Source organism: Pseudophryne corroboree, chromosome 2, assembly GCF_028390025.1.
Source record: "Pseudophryne corroboree isolate aPseCor3 chromosome 2, aPseCor3.hap2, whole genome shotgun sequence".
Classification (NCBI taxonomy): domain Eukaryota; kingdom Metazoa; phylum Chordata; class Amphibia; order Anura; family Myobatrachidae; genus Pseudophryne; species Pseudophryne corroboree.
The window spans coordinates 1012164429-1012177798 of NC_086445.1; the positions used below are offsets into that span (position 1 = coordinate 1012164429).

Here is a 13370-nt window from a genome sequence, read left to right on the forward strand (position 1 = left end):
AGAAACACCCACTTCCTGTCAATCACACTCCTATCACCAGAACGAAGAAAAAACCTTGTAATGCCGTGAGTAAAATACCAAACTTCTTTGCAAATTTACTTGGCGCAGCCACAGTGCGAACATTGCGCATGCGCAGTAAGCGGAAAATCGCTGCGGTGCCAAGAAAATTAACGAGCGAACAACTCGGAATGAGGGCCTTTGTGTGTAGAATTATGAAGGAAAAATTTTTTTTTTTTCCAGTTTGGAATAAGGCTGTAACATACAGTAGCAAAATGTGGAAAAAGTTAAGCGCTGTGAATACTTTGCGGATGCACTGTATATCCGCACCAGCATGGCTAGAACCACTTATACTGTATACAGGAGGTGTATATCACATAACATGCCGGGACAGCCTCACCCATCACAGCTTTCAGCACTCCCCTGGCGGGATCTTCCATTTTACCAATTTTATCTTTAACGATTGCTTCAAACGTCTTATAATTAATAAACCCGGGAAGTTCCCTCCCACGGTGCACCTTCTCATATTCATCAACTTCGTCTCTTAGCGCCGTATTAACTGAAAGAAATCAGAAAGCAAAAAGTTTTTTTTTATTATTATTATTATTATTATTATTTTAAAGGATATAGGGCCTAATTCAGTAAGGATTGCAAATTTTGGTAATTAGCAGTATTTGCAATCCCTTGGAGCGCACCCTGGGGGCCGCCCAGCATGCTGACCGGAGCCTCCCCCTGTTGAACAAGCCGAAATTGCGATCGCATCGCAATTTCTGCTTGTTAGCAGAAACTAAGGATGCCTCCTTCCCGATTGCGGCGGCTGCGTGTGACATCACGCAGCTGCCGTGATCATGCCCCCGTTTGGCCGCCTCCGCCCCCGTTCGCGCAGCACCGTCCCCGCAACGCTCCATCTCCTCACTGGGAATGGAGCGTTTCCTGCACCCCCCAGCCCCGCGACCGCCTCTGCCTAATTGACAGGCAGAGGCGATTGCATTTTCTGCGCCCCCCCCCCCGCCCCTATCCGCGGGTCGATCGTAAAAATTCTGGTTGCGATCCGACCTGAATTAGCCCCCAGTAGAGATGCCCCCTGTAGATTTGCCCCATTAGATGTGCCCCCAGTAGAGATGCCCCCTGTAGATTGCCCCATTAGATGTGCCCCCAGTAGAGATGCCCCCTGTAGATTGCCCCATTAGATGTGCCCCCAGTAGAGATGCCCCCTGTAGATTGCCCCATTAGATGTGCCCCCAGTAGAGATGCCCCCTGTAGATTTGCCCCATTAGATGTGCTGCCAGTAGAGATGCCTCCTGTAGATTTGCCCCCAGTAAAGATGCCCCCTGTAGTTATGCCCCCATAGATGTGCCCCCAGTAGAGATGACCCCTGTAGATTTGCCCCAGTAGAGATGCCCCTGTAGATTTAACCCATTAGATGTGCTGCCAGTAGAGATGCCTCCTGTAGATTTGCCCCCAGTAAAGATGCCCCCTGTAGTTATGCCCCCTTAGATGTGCCGCCAGTAGAGATGCCCCCTGTAGATTTGCCCCAGTAGAGATGCCCCTGTAGATTTAACCCATTAGATGTGCCGCCAGTAGAGATGCCCCCTGTAGATTTGCCCCATTAGATGTGCTCCCAGTAGAGATGCCCCCTTAGATGTGCCCCCAGTAGAGATGCCCCCAGTAAAGAGGCCCCCTGTAGATTTGCCTCAGTAGAGATGCCCCTGTAGTTATGCCCCCAGTAAAGATGCCCCCTGTAGATTTGCCCCATTAGATGTGCCCCCAGTAGAGATGCCCCCTGTAGATTTGCCCCATTAGAGGTGCCCCAGTAGAGATGCCCCCTGTAGATTTGCCCCATTAGATGTGCCCCCAGTAGAGATGCCCCCTGTAGATTTGCCCCATTAGATGTGCTCCTAGTGAGATGCCCCCTGTAGATTGCCCCATTAGATGTGCCCCCAGTAGAGATGCCCCCTGTAGATTTGCCCCATTAGATGTGCCACCAATAGAGATGCCCCTGTTGTTATGCCCCCTAGTAGCGGCGCTTACAAACACACACAAAAAAAAAAATACAATACTCACCAGCCCCGCTCCTGCTTGCCGACCGCTGCTGCCGCTCCGTCTCTGGCCGCCGCCGGCTCCTCCCATAGCGCCGCACAGACACTAGAGGTCAATTATGACCTCTAGTGTCTATCTGACAATGGAGCCGGCTGCTTGCTGCAGCCGGAGTGTGGGATGCGGGGGTGCCTGTGGGGTGACAGCGCCCGCCCCCGCGGGCCACAGTGCCCCGGGCGCCCGCCCTACTTACCTTACCTAGATCTGCTCCTGTTGCCTCGCATGGTTGCCAGATCGCTGAGGTGTGTACCCAGCTCTTGTCTGATCCTCTGCTTTTACTCAGGATCAATATCTAAATAGGTAATTTCAATGTAGTGTTCCACATTTTTAAAACAATAACATATAATTTTCCTAATGCTGGAACAGTTGCTACGTTCTGTGCTGGTAAAACTATGGTAACTTTCCTTGTAGACAGCAATGACAGACATTTCAAACATTGAAATAAAACCTCCAGTAATCATTTGCTCATATAACTGATGAATTAGAAGCGCAATATCACACATCACCACTAGGGGTCACCTGGATCACACAATTATTACACAGAGAGCAGTGCCATAGCTTACATCGCATGATGGACTGGTCCAGTTCCTCCTGCCAAGTATTGAAGAACGTTCGAACCTTTGCAAAAAGTTTAGGGTTTTTTCTTGACGGTAGGAATTCCTCGCCTTGTGTGACCTGGGCTATCTCCTGGTTAAACTGCTGAATTTTCTGTAATGTGACATATTTAAAGTTATTAGTAAAGTTGATAAACAGTAATGACATGAAGGACTATTTGTGGTTAATAAAAAGCATTTGTCCATTACGCACACGTATATAATAATGCCTGCGCTTCCGGCGCCTTTAGGCAGACCCTTGCATTTTCATACTCTGTAGAGACATTACCATCTCTGTATATTATAATTGAAATTCTATATGAAATTGTTAGCAGGAGTTCCCAAAGAATTATGGTTATTCAGAAACGGACGCAGCCGCTGCCTTTACATGCAGTGGCCGTGTCCATCGGGTCTGCGCACTGTGGCCAAAAGGATACGGGCGTAAGGTGATTGACATCGGCGGACATCGGAGGAGCAACGATGCAGCCGCTCCAAGAAGAAAAACGACACAGGATCGCCTGCCAGCACAGCCTGGCTGCGCAGGCAGGGGTCATCCTCAAATCGATGCGTTCACAATTACATTGCGACGGCATTGGACCCTAACAGCTGGCTCCCCGACCCGGCAATATGCTGGGACAGGTTGCCATAGCGATTGAGGGCGGCCTCTCTCTATGCTTCGACCTGGCAACCCATTCACACTGCCCCTGACCCGGTGTTCAACCCAGGAATAATCCTTCTTATAACCCAGGTTGAATTACCGGGTCAGACGACCCGGGAATTGGCAATAGGCCCATTTACACCGCACTGGAGAATAATGCCAGGAATCGAGCGTCTGTGGGGAGGGGGCGGGGTCAATATGATGTGGCCCCACCCCACTTCTTAGACTCGTGATTCAAAACATTCTTTCGCGAGGGGCCTAATGACATAAATAGTCAGGCCCCGTCCCTATCAGCTGACATCTGTATCTCCCGGAGAGTAAGTAGGACAGGACATCGGCAATTTTATTATTTATTACCAGTTATTGCAATAGCGCACACATATTCCGCGGCGCTTTACAGAGAATATTTTGCTATTCACATCAGTCCCTGCCCCAGTGGAGCTAACAACCTATATCCCCTATCACATGTGAATGCATATACTTATCACACAAGGGTTAATTATTATTATTTTTTGACAATAGTATCGATATTTGCGACTAAGAAGAGTTCCATTAGCGTTCCATTCGTGATCTGTTTGCAGCAGGATCCGGAATTATGTTCCCATTACGTGCAGCTCGCAAATGATAGCGCGCCGCGCCAAAGATCTCTGCAGGGTAATCTGCGCCTCATTTACTCACAATGCAAAAACTGGAGGATAGAAACAACATGATTGTGGATAATTCAGGTTTATATTGTAGGTCTAGACCCTGTGGGGCTGGTTCTGAGTCGGGTGGGTCTTTGCAGGACGCATATAGGGGGTTTAGCACACAGCACATGCGCAGATGTGAATTTACGCATGTAAGCCTATCTCCGTCTGATGCTGAGTCGGGGCGGATCTGTGCCAGGTCTGTCTTTCCGTGAGACGGGAGTTTCAGGGTGAGAGCTGGGCGGCGACAATGTGATTGCACAGAACTGTTTTGTGGGCGTGTCATGTAAGTGTCATGGGCGTGTATCTAAAAGTCTGTGTTATTCGGAGCCATGTGTATGGGGAAGGGAAGACTGTGACTGATGCAACTCCTGCACCTAGCATGGAAAAATAGCGGACGGAGCAACTGCCCGCTTGAAGCCGTCTGGATCCTCACCTTAGTCGTATGGACCCCCCCACATTAGCCACACGGACCCCCGCATTAGCCACACGGACCCCCCGCATTAGCCACACGGACCCCCCACATTAGCCACACGGACCCCCCACATTAGCCACACGGACCCCCGCATTAGCCACACGGACCCCCCCACATTAGCCACACGGACCCCACACATTAGCCACACGGACCCCCGCATTAGCCACACGGACCCCCGCATTAGCCACACGGACCCCACACATTAGCCACACGGACCCCCCACATTAGCCACACGGACCCCCCACATTAGCCACACGGACCCCACACATTAGCCACACGGACCCCCGCATTAGCCACACGGACCCCCGCATTAGCCACACGGACCCCACACATTAGCCACACGGACCCCACACATTAGCCACACGGACCCCACACATTAGCCACACGGACCCCCCACATTAGCCACACGGACCCCCGCATTAGCCACACGGACCCCCGCATTAGCCACACGGACCCCACACATTAGCCACACGGACCCCCCACATTAGCCACACGGACCCCCCACATTAGCCACACGGACCCCCGCATTAGCCACACGGACCCCCGCATTAGCCACACGGACCCCACACATTAGCCACACGGACCCCCCACATTAGCCACACGGACCTCACACATTAGCCACACGGACACCCCACATTAGCCACACGGACCCCCGCATTAGCCACACGGACCCCCCACATTAGCCACACGGACCCCACACATTAGCCACACGGACCCCCGCATTAGCCACACGGACCCCCGCATTAGCCACACGGACCCCCCACATTAGCCACACGGACCCCACACATTAGCCACACGGACCCCCGCATTAGCCACACGGACCCCCGCATTAGCCACACGGACCCCCACATTAGCCACACGGACCCCACACATTAGCCACACGGACCCCACACATTAGCCACACGGACCCCCGCATTAGCCACACGGACCCCCGCATTAGCCACACGGACCCCACACATTAGCCACACGGACCCCCCACATTAGCCACACGGACCCCACACATTAGCCACACGGACACCCCACATTAGCCACACGGACCCCCGCATTAGCCACACGGACCCCCGCATTAGCCACACGGACCCCACACATTAGCCACACGGACCCCCCACATTAGCCACACGGACCCCCGCATTAGCCACACGGACCCCCGCATTAGCCACACGGACCCCACACATTAGCCACACGGACCCCCGCATTAGCCACACGGACCCCCGCATTAGCCACACGGACCCCCGCATTAGCCACACGGACCCCACACATTAGCCACACGGACCCCACACATTAGCCACACGGACCCCCGCATTAGCCACACGGACCCCCGCATTAGCCACACGGACCCCCGCATTAGCCACACGGACCCCCCACATTAGCCACACGGACCCCCGCATTAGCCACACGGACCCCACACATTAGCCACACGGACCCCACACATTAGCCACACGGACCCCCGCATTAGCCACACGGACCCCCGCATTAGCCACACGGACCCCACACATTAGCCACACGGACCCCACACATTAGCCACACGGACCCCCCACATTAGCCACACGGACCCCACACATTAGCCACACGGACCCCCGCATTAGCCACACGGACCCCCGCATTAGCCACACGGACCCCACACATTAGCCACACGGACCCCCCACATTAGCCACACGGACCCCCCACATTAGCCACACGGACCCCCGCATTAGCCACACGGACCCCCCACATTAGCCACACGGACCCCACACATTAGCCACACGGACCCCCGCATTAGCCACACGGACCCCCGCATTAGCCACACGGACCCCCACATTAGCCACACGGACCCCACACATTAGCCACACGGACCCCACACATTAGCCACACGGACCCCCGCATTAGCCACACGGACCCCCGCATTAGCCACACGGACCCCACACATTAGCCACACGGACCCCCCACATTAGCCACACGGACCTCACACATTAGCCACACGGACACCCCACATTAGCCACACGGACCCCCGCATTAGCCACACGGACCCCCCACATTAGCCACACGGACCCCACACATTAGCCACACGGACCCCCGCATTAGCCACACGGACCCCCGCATTAGCCACACGGACCCCCGCATTAGCCACACGGACCCCCACATTAGCCACATGGACCCCACACATTAGCCACACGGACCCCACACATTAGCCACACGGACCCCCGCATTAGCCACACGGACCCCCGCATTAGCCACACGGACCCCACACATTAGCCACACGGACCCCCCACATTAGCCACACGGACCCCACACATTAGCCACACGGACACCCCACATTAGCCACACGGACCCCCGCATTAGCCACACGGACCCCCGCATTAGCCACACGGACCCCACACATTAGCCACACGGACCCCCCACATTAGCCACACGGACCCCCGCATTAGCCACACGGACCCCCGCATTAGCCACACGGACCCCACACATTAGCCACACGGACCCCCGCATTAGCCACACGGACCCCCGCATTAGCCACACGGACCCCCGCATTAGCCACACGGACCCCACACATTAGCCACACGGACCCCACACATTAGCCACACGGACCCCCGCATTAGCCACACGGACCCCCGCATTAGCCACACGGACCCCCCACATTAGCCACACGGACCCCCGCATTAGCCACACGGACCCCCCACATTAGCCACACGGACCCCACACATTAGCCACACGGACCCCCGCATTAGCCACACGGACCCCCGCAATAGCCACACGGACCCCACACATTAGCCACACGGACCCCCCACATTAGCCACACGGACCCCACACATTAGCCACACGGACACCCCACATTAGCCACACGGACCCCCGCATTAGCCACACGGACCCCCGCATTAGCCACACGGACCCCACACATTAGCCACACGGACCCCCCACATTAGCCACACGGACCCCCCACATTAGCCACACGGACCCCCGCATTAGCCACACGGACCCCCCACATTAGCCACACGGACCCCACACATTAGCCACACGGACCCCCGCATTAGCCACACGGACCCCCGCATTAGCCACACGGACCCCACATTAGCCACACGGACCCCACACATTAGCCACACGGACCCCACACATTAGCCACACGGACCCCACACATTAGCCACACGGACCTCCGCATTAGCCACACGGACCTCCGCATTAGCCCCATGGCGGGAAATCCGTCTTTCCCTGCATCAGGCACACAGAGTCACTCTGCGTCCGCCCCAGAATCAGCCACTGAACGTTCATTTACTGGAATGAAATTTGGGCGTGCTTACCTCCACCAGGAAGGCGAGTTTGTCGCCCTCGTTCTCGGGAACACCTTTTCCGCACTTCTCCAGCTCATCCCTTGTGCTCTGAAGTTTGTCTTTTATCTGCTCCTCCAGAGTCGGAAGCGATTTCTAAGAGTGAAATAAAACGTTCTTATTGCAGAGAGTTATCATTGGATGAGAGACGCAGAGTCTGTCCGTGGTAAGATCCAGAAACTCGAGGTACAGGGTATGCGCTCTGATCTCATCAGGTATGGTCCTAACCTATGGGGTCTATGTACTAAACATTGGAGAGAGATAAAGCGGAGAGATATAAAGTACAAACCAACAAGCTCCTAACTATAATTTAGGTCTATTTACTAAGCCTTGGATGTAGATAAAGTCACAGCCAATTACAGTAGCTCCTAACTGCCATGCCTCAGGCTGTGTTTGAAAAATGACAGTTAGGAGCTGATTGGCTGGCACTTTATCTCTCTTCACATTATTGTTCTCCAAGGCTTAGTACATAGACCCCTGTGTCCAAATGCTGAATCCTCCGGGGCTCAGGCAGAGTAGTCAGTTATATACTATAATATATGAGGCCAAATGTAACAGAATTCAGGTTGCGGAAAGTGCTGATGTTTCGGTAACGTACTAAACACCCAGGGGCACGTACAATACACGCCATAACAGTAATATAGAGGCGGCAATGTATTCTATCACTTGCAATAGTTACTTTTCCACTTGTAGTACTGTTATCTTGGGATCAGTATGAGATGCTGGAAGACGGGACCCCGGCTGTGACGATACCGACAGCGGGATCCCGTCCGCCGTAATTCCGGCGGTGGGGCAAGGGCTAGAAAGCCCCTTGCGGGCTCGCTGGTTCTATTCTCCCTCTATGGGTTTCGTGGACACCCACAGAAGGAGAAAAGGCTGTGGCGCCGGTATTTCGGTGGCGGCATTTCACAGCTAATCGGGATCCCAGAGTTGGCACTGTGACCTCCCGGATCCTGACTTTTAACCACTTCCTCCGGGATCCTGACTATTTTAACCACTTCCCGTTTTCTTATAGTAAAGTAGTCACTAGCTATGGATACCTGGCCTTAATGAAAATGAATGCAGCTCTCCCTACAGCACCTGAGGGTGAGCGTTTCACAGATGTCTATCTAGTCGTAAGATGTATCCAAGTGATGTAACAAGACGCCACAACTACAATAATAACAACACATCACAACCAGCTTACATTGATGTGTTCCACGAGTTCCGTTGTCAGTCGTCGTGCTAGGAATGGGACAGTGGCCTTTTCTTCACTCAGAAGATCCCTACAGTAATATAATGGAGAAACTAAATACCACTACAGATAGGTACAGGTACAGATATTTACTAAGCCTTGGAGAGACAGAAAGTGGACGGAGGTAAAGTATCAGCCAATCAGCTTCTAACTGTCATGTTACAGGCTGTGTTTGAAAAATGACAACTGTGAGCTGATTGGTTGGTACTTTATCTCCCTCCACTTTCTCTATCTCCAAAGCTTAGTAAATAGACCCCAAAGAAAGTTTCTTATTCAGGGTAGTGAGTAAGCGATAAATTAAATGGGTTATAAGATCGACAAAATGTTAACTAATACATTTCGATCAGGCACTAAATAACTAATAAATACAGACAGATTTCCCGTCACCGCACATACTGTATGACAGGGTTAGTTCCAAAGTCTGGGAAATGGATGCCGGCCTTCAAATGCACTTGACACACAATTAGGTACACATTAGCAAATATATACTGTAAGTATCCCAGGCTCCCATGCTGGTAAATGGCCCTTAAGAGAAAAAGACATTAAATAGAAAAAGACATTAAAGAGAAACTCACGAAAAATATTCATGATCTTCAAAAAAAATCTTCTCCTTCTCGATGGCTTCTTTCAGTGAAAGCTTTTCCTGGATCTCCTGCTGTCCTCTACATTTCACTATCATGTAACCTTTCTTTAGGTGGATAATGTTATTATTTACTATATTAACTATAGTTTCCTCTGTGCCTTTATCAATTAAATCAGGTTTCGTTAGAATTCCTGCAATGAAAAAAATAAGAAATAATTAATTAAAATAAAATAATCCCTATGGGAGTCCCTGCTCCAGACAGTGTGGATAAAATGTGCTCCTTGATGAACTCAAGTATATGTAATGCATTCATTAATGAAATCCTGTCTCAACATTTCTGATGCACAACGTAAACACTTAGAGGGTAATTCAGAGTTGATCGCAGCAGCAAATTTGTTACCAGTTGGGCAAAACCATGTGCACTGCAGGTGTGGCAGATATAACATTTGCAGAGAGTTAGATTTGGTGGGCTATTTTGTTTCTGTGCAGGGCAAATACTGGCTGCTATATTTTTACACTGCAATTTAGATTTCAGTTTGAACACACCTCATCCAAATATAACTATCTCTGCACATGTTATATCTGCCCCACCTGCAGTGCACATGGTTTTGCCCAACTGCTAACAAATTTGCTGCTGTGATCAACTCTGAATTACCCCCTTAGACTTAATTTTCAACTACAATTTTTCTGGTTTGAAGAACAGTTTTACAAAAAAGACCATGGCACGGCTATGGGCACAACATTTGCACCCAGTAATATATTGCCAAATGGGAGCAAGACAGTATAGGGGACTGATAACCTTGTGTAAGATATGTCCTATGAGCTATATACATGACATCCTAATAATATGTAAGTGTATGCAATTGAAACAGACCCTTTTATTTATAGACTATATCAACCAATATTAACTTGGACTTCACTTCAAATTTCAGCCTATATGTACTTTAGGGCTAGGTACTCCTAGATTTAGGGCTATATACAGTATATGCAAAAGCAATGGTGCCGCTTCTCTGCGGGCTGTAGCTGAAAATTAAAGTGGCACTCACATTAAGGGTAAAGGACAGATGAGGGCTGCTTTAAATTTTCAAATCCAACTAGCCTAGAAATAGTGGCATCTCAGCCATAAGCAGCCATCAAAATATGTGGATAGGTTACATTATTGGATGACAGTTTAAGTGTCTCAGATGACGTTGTACAAATAAACATTTATAAATCAAGCAATTCATCTCTAATACCAAATTCGCAAACTAAAAAAACTCAGTTAAGAGCTAGAAAAGGTGGCTATCCTACAAACCTAGATGATATGCATGCATGCCAATGTCCATTCTGAAACATGCAATAAAATAAACAATTCAGATAACTTGACAAAGTTCTAAGACTACAATGACACATCCTACTGAGAGATGATGATGACCTGAAAACCGTACTACAGTGCATAAAGTATCAAATCTTATTAATAGAAACCAACTAGTAATGAGGATCAATCTAATTAAAGAAGATACAATCAGTAGTATATCCGTGTTTTACAACATGGGTGTTACTATTGTACAACATGTGTTGTATGTGAAGATACTAAATATAACTTTAGACCGTTTCCTTTCAACGTTAAAGGGTACCACTTTCAAGGCAAAGAAAATAATGACACCCCAAACAAAAGAGGATGTATACATGCTATAGCACCGTAGCAGTAATCAATATATGGGCCAAACCATAAGGATACTTATTAACAGAGTTTCACATTATTAAATATTAGGTGACCAAACATAGAATTTAAGCTCCTACCACATTCAGCTTCGCCGGCATTGAGAAGGTCATGTCCCAGGAAGATCCCAGGTGAATTTGTCAGCTGAGCATATTTGGACTTTGAAATTAATAAACTTTTACAGAATGGAACATCATAGACAATGTATTTTTCCTATCTATACTAATATATCCTACTCCCTATGCCATGTAACCTAGCCTTTTTCTAAGGTAAGCACACAAAGAATTACAGGATATCTACAGATTTTGAATCCTATTCGGGGGTACATATTTTTTGAATAACAAGCAAACCATCACTCCATTAGAGTCAGCTAAATTTGAGGGTCAATATAAGGCAGAGCATATCGTCCCATTGCTCATTGCAAGAACTTTTATTCCCTGAAGAAGGCAGAACTAACACAGACGAAACGTGCAGGCTCCTTATTATCTTCATTGACATCACTGAGAACTATTCAAAATCTCTTTGCTTCTATATGGACTTTGATCCCTCCCAGCATCCCGTGCAGTGCGCGTGTCATTTTGCACAGGTGCAGACGGTCTCCCGGGTCATAAACTCGGAAGTCCTTTTATCGCTAAGGATAGCTCTTACAGGGCTGTCCTTTGAGATTTCTAATTAGATACCAGCATTATTAACACCGGTATGTACCCGATACGTGGCGGGATGTATGACATCCCACCCTATGGGTATGTATTGCAAGATCACTTCCATGTCAAACCTTTATTGCACTCTGTCTCTCTTTCCTCTTAGTATGCTTCCCAGGTTATTTGCTGCCCAAAATTGTTTCAGAGACTCAAGAAATGACCTTTGAACTCACCCACAGTTCTCTCCCCATTTGGATCCACCTCACGTGCCATGTCCAGGGCTTCAGTTGTTGCAATGTCAACATTACACGGTACCACCACCAAGCAGATGGTTTCCTGTTTCTCAATGTACTTTCTGATGAGCCTTTTGATCTGTAACCATAATATGTTACATGTGAAGTGTACAATCTAGTCAATAGATACAATCATTTACAATCCATTATTCCTATTGGTTGTATATTCTCTTCCTCTTTTTTGTTCTGGTGTCGCTGAGAGAGGTTATCAAATGGTTTCTTTATATTATAATATTATTTGTCTAATGCACAGTGGGACGTACGGCAGTTTGAGTAGCATTTCTTCTGCAAAATTACTTTGCGTATACAGAAGTTTTTCTGTTTGTTGAATAATAATGATGTACTTTTTAGGTGGTACCCAGCATAAAAGATAAACCACTTGACACTCTGTATTTGTTGATTTGAATCACGTAATCAAATTGTTGTCTGGGGACATCATGCAAGCCCCACAACACTAATCTGAACACATAGTAAAGTATACAAGTGTTTCTCAGACTACACACAATGGCAGCTACTTCAACAAAAGTTTACAGAGACCTCTTCATGAGTGTAACATCTCACCTTGTCTCCAATGTCTTTCGGCTGGTTCCCAACTGCCACTCTTGCAATTCCAGGGAGATCAATGAGCGTCAGGTCGGGAACCTCGGGAGAGATCACCTCAAGGCTTATAAGATCAGAGCTGATGCCGACACCTGGTCCAGCCATCGCATCCTGAGCTGTAAATGGGAATTAGATATTGTAAAGAAACATTATGATTTTATAGGGAACTTACTGTACAGGGAATTGTGGTTGTCCACCTCTTTCCCTGCCCCATTAGAGCTACAGTATAATTCCCTAACACACACGCACATATGATACTGTACATTTTTCGTCAAGGTCCAATTAATTTACCACCATATTTTTGTTGTTATTGGAGTGTGAGTGGAAACCAAAGCACTCAGAGAAGACTCACACAAACATAGGAAGTACATCCAAAAGCTACATAGATCAACCCTGCTCAATAAATTAGCTCATGACCCCCGCCCCCCGTGCTATGAGGCAGCAGTCTTAACAATGTCTACCACACTCTCTACTACATTGGGCTCTGTGATACCACACTCTTGTCATTCACC

At 48.9% G+C, this 13370-nt stretch overlaps 1 protein-coding gene across 4 annotated transcripts in view; it reads right to left on the reverse strand.

Moving 5' to 3' along the window:
* LOC135050267 (interferon-induced GTP-binding protein Mx3-like) overlaps nt 1-13370 on the reverse strand; it is a 140866-nt gene that overhangs the window by 23823 nt on the left and 103673 nt on the right. For all 4 annotated transcript variants that reach the window (XM_063956600.1, XM_063956603.1, XM_063956602.1 and 1 more), the window contains 7 exons: nt 12820-12974; nt 12199-12337; nt 9615-9813; nt 8992-9070; nt 7779-7901; nt 2658-2802; nt 398-556 (listed from right to left, as the gene is read on the reverse strand). In XM_063956600.1, the coding sequence (XP_063812670.1) occupies nt 398-556; nt 2658-2802; nt 7779-7901; nt 8992-9070; nt 9615-9813; nt 12199-12337; nt 12820-12974 (999 nt within the window). The remainder of the gene's footprint in view (nt 1-397; nt 557-2657; nt 2803-7778; nt 7902-8991; nt 9071-9614; nt 9814-12198; nt 12338-12819; nt 12975-13370) is intronic.